The 5,556-nt window shown below is 31.6% G+C and overlaps 1 protein-coding gene across 1 annotated transcript; it reads left to right on the top strand.

Moving 5' to 3' along the window:
* The first annotated feature begins 426 nt into the window (after positions 1-426).
* LOC133677049 (uncharacterized) lies at positions 427-2,787 on the top strand. The gene is made up of 3 exons (XM_062098891.1): positions 427-1,065; positions 1,865-2,198; positions 2,289-2,787. The coding sequence occupies exons 1-3, from the start codon at positions 590-592 to the stop codon at positions 2,508-2,510; spliced, it is 1,032 nt and encodes a 343-aa protein (XP_061954875.1). The 5' UTR covers positions 427-589; the 3' UTR covers positions 2,511-2,787.
* Positions 2,788-5,556: the final 2,769 nt, after the last annotated feature.

Here is a 5,556-nt window from a genome sequence, read left to right on the forward strand (position 1 = left end):
CATATTTTAAGCGAAAATATTTTTTTTTTTTTGTATTTTTTAGTGACTTGACCGATATTTCAATAACCCCAATAAATTTTGAATTTGTGTTTAATATGCATGCTAATATTTTTTTTATTATATTTATGTTAAAAGTATGTTTGTCTTAAATTTTAATTTGTATATTTATAGATTTAAAATTATGTACACCTTAGACTTACCTTTTATATTTTATATGCTTTTAATATGATAAACTAACATAAAATATTCTTATATATTCACAAACTTTGGTTTTCATGTGTACGCATCATATTTTTTTAATTCCAGAACTAACGATGGACATTAACAATATTGATTCACTCTCCAAATACACCAAACTCCTAATCTTTTCCAAGTCATTCTCTGGACCCGTCATGATGCCAACCTGATAAGTGAAAATTTATCTGACAGGAATGATCAATCGTGGCTACTACTCCAAACGTGCAGACGCAACAGACCCCACGAACCAAAAATCCTTTTGAACTAACAAAACCAAGAAAGCCCACCACCTTGACACCTTCTCATTCTTTCTTCTTCTTCATTCATCCTTTCGTTTTGACCGTACACAGCCATGCCTATAACACGATGCACAAGCGAACTAAACCTCCCAGCACCACCTCCTTCACCGATCCCCACAGGCAGAGGTACACGTTCTGCTGCCAATGACATCTTGATAGATTACCTCGAAAAGTCCTTAAACGTCCCTGACCTTACCTTGCCTGGACCATATATTCCTCTCAACAAACATCAAAATATTCCTGCTTCAATCAGTTACCGATTGTTGAAATCCAGAGATTATGAGAGTCAAGATCGGCTTTTGAAGTCGGTTAAGGAATTCAGGGCGTTTAAGGTTCTTGATCATGGGATTTCGGACGAGGAGTTGGGGTTCTTGGTCAAAGAAGCCGACCTGGTTTTCCGTGTTTTGGAGCCGACAAATGTGGGATTTCGGAGAAATTATCAACAGGAGATAGTGTGGGTTTTGTCTGGCAATGAAGGAATGTCATTGGCGAGAGAGTTTGCCGGAGCTGAAAGATTTCGTGATTTTAGGTAATCTCTTTCTTCCAATCCTTGCATTTGACCCGAGATATCGGCTTTGTTGGTTAGAAGGTATTCAACATGGTGATTTATACTTAGCCCAAGGTGATTTATCCAGTTGCCTATTTAAGGACATTTGTCTATGCGGACAACCGCGTTTCAAATTGCGGTTGGTAGAAAAAAATAAAAAATCACTGCTTATAGTCAATTTCCTAATAAATAATTCATTTGGTAGCTTTTGAGCTTCAAATGAAGAATTAGATATAGTGTTAAAATTAGATGTTGGGAATAATGTTGATATACGAACTAAAAAGTTAGCCCCAAGGCAATTGCCCCGTTATGCACGCGTCCTCTCACTTTTAGCTTAACAGATCAGTTATATTAGCTTAATTGATGTCTTTTATTTTTATTATTAATGTATATTTAACTGCATGATGAAGGTGATATTTAGAATTGTGTTCCACCGTAGTGATTCATGAAAGTTATAAAGTTTTTGTTTAAAATTAATTTTTGTTTTATGTTTTTAGATTATTTTGATATATTTAATGTATTTTCAAGTAAAAAAACACTTTAAAATACTATTGTTATTATGCTTTCAAAAACCCGGTAAAATCAGCAAAACTGATAGCAAATTTGGACATATTTCTAGTCTAGGATTAGCAGTGCAGACTGCAGACTATTAATTGCCTTTTTTCTTTCTTGGCCCCAAGGCTTTTCTTGCAGCAGGTTGCAACCTGTGCTAGCTATGGCAGAACATTCATATTGCTATCTCTTATGCAGTCATTCACATTCTCTTTTTTTTCTTTTGCAGCGAAAAGATGGACAATGTAGCAAGTAAACTTGAAGCAATTGCACAAGAACTGTGTAAAGTTTTAGTCGAAAACACAGGCAAACAGCATTTTGGGAAGACAGTGACAACGCAAGGGAAAGAGTCCATCCTTAGCTTGTTCAGATACAACCACAAAAATGAAACCAGATCGAAACCAACCTTGCTCAATGACGAAAACAGGAAATCTTCTGATCATGCCTTGTGTCTCCATTTTCCCACGATGCAATCTCAATTTTCAGTCCAGTCAGACCAAGGTCCTCTGTCTTTTGATGCAGGGCCAGACAGTATTGTTGTCACTGTTGGAAAACATTTAGAGGTAATTAACTAGACCATTTCATTGTTTATTTTTCCTTCTCCGAGGTCATTTAATAATCAAAATAGTTAAGTTTTTCACTCATGATATCAGGAATGGAGCCAGGGAGATTTCGAAAGTGTTTCTGGGGAAATAATCTGTGAGCCACACCTACAAGATGGTCAAGCTTCTTTCTTGATAGAGCTCCAGTGTTTAACTTCAAATTTGGATATCAGTACAAAGAGAGATTATGACACTATTTCTCTAAGGGATCAGATTCTAATTGGGTTAATCATAGCTTTCTTGTACAATGTCTATGCGTTTTTATGGTCATGATTTGCAAGAATGGAAGTCTGTGCGGAAATTGTGATAGGTATGCATTATGGTAATGCTCAAGTTTGGTTGTAGTTAGATGGGATTATTCTTTTACACAGGCCTGTTTGATGTACAGCTTGGGAGTTGGGGTACATGGTTTGGATTTTGGAAGGGTTTGAAGTTTGATGTGAGGGTTTCTTGTGCTCAGATTTCTTTTATTTTTTATTTTTTGTGTGTGCAGAAATAGAAAGCTTGTAGTGCTGCTTGATTTGAATAAAAGTGGCATTTTCTTGGTGTCCGTATGCAGATTTTGTTTATCAAATTGGTTTATAGTTGGATGTTTTTTTTTTTTAAATCAACAAGTAGGTGTTTGCACTCCCTTCTAAGTTGCCTTGTTTGTTTATGCAAAATTAGTGAGCAAAACATTTCAGCTAAATTTTGTTTCAATAATTTTAAGTACTACTAGTTTGCGTGTATTTTAAAAAAATACACCTCTTCCAAGATAAATTCTTTTTATAATATTAGGTTTTTGAAATAAAAAATATTTAAAAAAAAAAACAGGTTATTATAGATTGCTAAAGTGTAATGTAATATGGTAAATACTTTAAATATTTTCACTCAATATTTATATTCTAATCTTATCATAAATGGAATGGAAATTAACAACAACTTTGCTTCTCAACGATTACATATAATAAAATATATTAAATTTTAACTCATCCATGTCCAACACCAAAAATAGAAATGAAAAATATAATAGTTATCTGGTCTAAGTGGGTAATGGAGGCCCAGAGTATTACACAGGACAACATTTGATAATGGGAGGAAGCCTCTAAGATCCTGAAAGACTTACTGTGAGAAGCCTGCTCCTTACAAGTTTGAAATTGGGCTGCACATTTTATTGGCAAATCATGTCATTCATGATATGACAAAAAGGCTCAAAGCAAGAAGCATTATTATTATTATTATTATTATTATCTAAAAAAACTAAATGAAATGGGTGTTTTACTATAACCCAATTCACAGTAAAATAACTATAGTAAAATTATCTTTGTATTCTTTGATCCAAAAACATTAAGGTTCTTGAGTGGGGGTGTTAATGTTTTTTTTTTTTTGCACAATATAAATACTTTTTTTTTTGTCTCCATGATTATTTTGGGTGGGTGGTGTTCGCTCCATTTAGATGGTGAGTGTGTCTTCTGGTGGACATAACGGGCCTTTTATTGTCTCTCTAGATATGTCGTCACGTCATCTTCTATTTAGAGTGGTTGACACCAACTTATGATAGTTGAATTATTTTCGGTAGTTGTTTGATTTTTTTTCCTTTTTTTCTCTATCTTGACAAGTAATGTACATCATTGTCCTTTATTTTTGTACTTTTCAATTTCAGTCCTTATTCTATTAATATCTTATTTCGTTCCTTTTCCATTTATAGTTTTTATTCTTTTCAATTTAGTCTTTCATTTATAATTTCTCATATATTTGATTTTTCATTTCACCTCAATTTTTGAAGTTTATAATTTTTTCTTGGCACTTTTGTTGAAGTTTTTCTTTCTTTCAATTTCATCCTTAAATCAAATTTTATGTTGTTTTATTTTTTTTCTGTTTGACCCTCATAGTTTTGATTTTTTTTTCTTTTATTAAAGCTATTTTTCAATTCAATTAAACTCTCAAATTGAAAATTTTTATCCCACTAATTAATCTTTTTTCTCACCCTCATTTTTTTCGATCATTTTATATAGTTGATTTTTTTTTTCTAGTCTCATCTTTTGACATTTAATTTGTTGAAAATTCAGCTTCATACGATCTTATTGTTCAACATTACTTTTTTTACTATTGATTTTGTTATTATCTTCAAGTTTTTTCTATGGTTTTATCTTGCTCTCGTAATATAGGTCGCGATTTTTCCATGCAATTTTTTAATATGAGTTTTTTTAGTTGTTTTGTTTCTATTTCATTTTCAAGATATTATTCTAATTCATCTATAAATTATTTTATACAAATAAAATTTATTTTTTTAAATAAACAATATTTGTTTTTAAATTATATTACTAATGTGTTCTACCTTGCGTAATATTGTTTTTGGCGTGAATTTATTCAGTCAGTTTTATTTGTGTTTATCTTTTAAGTCATAGATTTTTTAGGGTGTGGATTTATCTTTTATTTATTTCAATAAATAAGTTCAACAAACACAATCATATGTATGTCTCATTTTATGTTATGAAATATCTTTATCTTCCTTGCATAGGCTTTTCAATTTACTTTTTGAATTTTTTTATGTAAAAAAACACATTGAAGCAATATGCATACCTGATCTTGAAAAAATAATTATAACTCGTGGCGAAATGCAGGTTAAATGGCTAGTATAACTGTAAAAAGTGTGGCTCTAACTTTTTTTTTTACACAATTGAGCCATTTTGAGCTCAAATTACAGTCCAATTGCATTTTTTTTGGAGGCGAGGGTTGAATTAAAAGACAAGGAATTGAAGTGAAAATATTATGTAAAATAGGTGGCAAGTCTTCAATTCATTTAAAAAGTTCATTTGTGTCCATCATCTTTTAAGCTATTAGTTAATTAGTCTTGATATTTTTTTAAAAAAATATTTTGGTACCAAATTTCATTCTCCTCTTTTTTTTTAGTTCATCTTTTAGTGGAGAATAGAGGAGGGGTTGCTGGATTTTAGCTTAGAGAGAGAAGTTGTCTTGAGGAAGGTTTAGCCACTAGAATGATAGATTTTTGCGTGAAATAATTCCATATGATGAGAGGGATTACAATTAAATGTTCTTTTACCTTGAAAACACATAAAAAAAAAATACAAATCTAAGTTCAGGAAGAATTTTTGTTTCGGGTTGATTTCAGGTTTTGGACCGATTTGTTTTTTTGTTTTTGAAAGCTATTGATTGGTTTAGCAAGATTTCTAAGGTATTTTCTCAATGTTTTGGGTAAAAAATGAGTTTTTAGGTAAAAATAATAACATTGTTTTTTCCAGCCCCACCAATGGCCAAATTATGAGATTTCTAGACGATGTATCTTCTAGGAAGGCAACTGACGCGTCATTTGTTTTTT

Source organism: Populus nigra, chromosome 17 (assembly GCF_951802175.1).
Source record: "Populus nigra chromosome 17, ddPopNigr1.1, whole genome shotgun sequence".
Lineage (NCBI taxonomy): Eukaryota > Viridiplantae > Streptophyta > Magnoliopsida > Malpighiales > Salicaceae > Populus > Populus nigra.

What these genes read in the sequence shown, in the direction of transcription:
- LOC133677049 (XM_062098891.1), top strand. Translation starts at nt 590, where the DNA reads ATGCCTATAACACGATGCACAAGCGAACTAAACCTCCCAGCACCACCT. An exon ending in GAAAGATTTCGTGATTTTAG is followed by an intron (nt 1,066 to 1,864) that starts GTAATCTCTTTC and finishes TTTCTTTTGCAG; the next exon opens with CGAAAAGATGGACAATGTAG. An exon ending in CTGTTGGAAAACATTTAGAG is followed by an intron (nt 2,199 to 2,288) that starts GTAATTAACTAG and finishes TCATGATATCAG; the next exon opens with GAATGGAGCCAGGGAGATTT.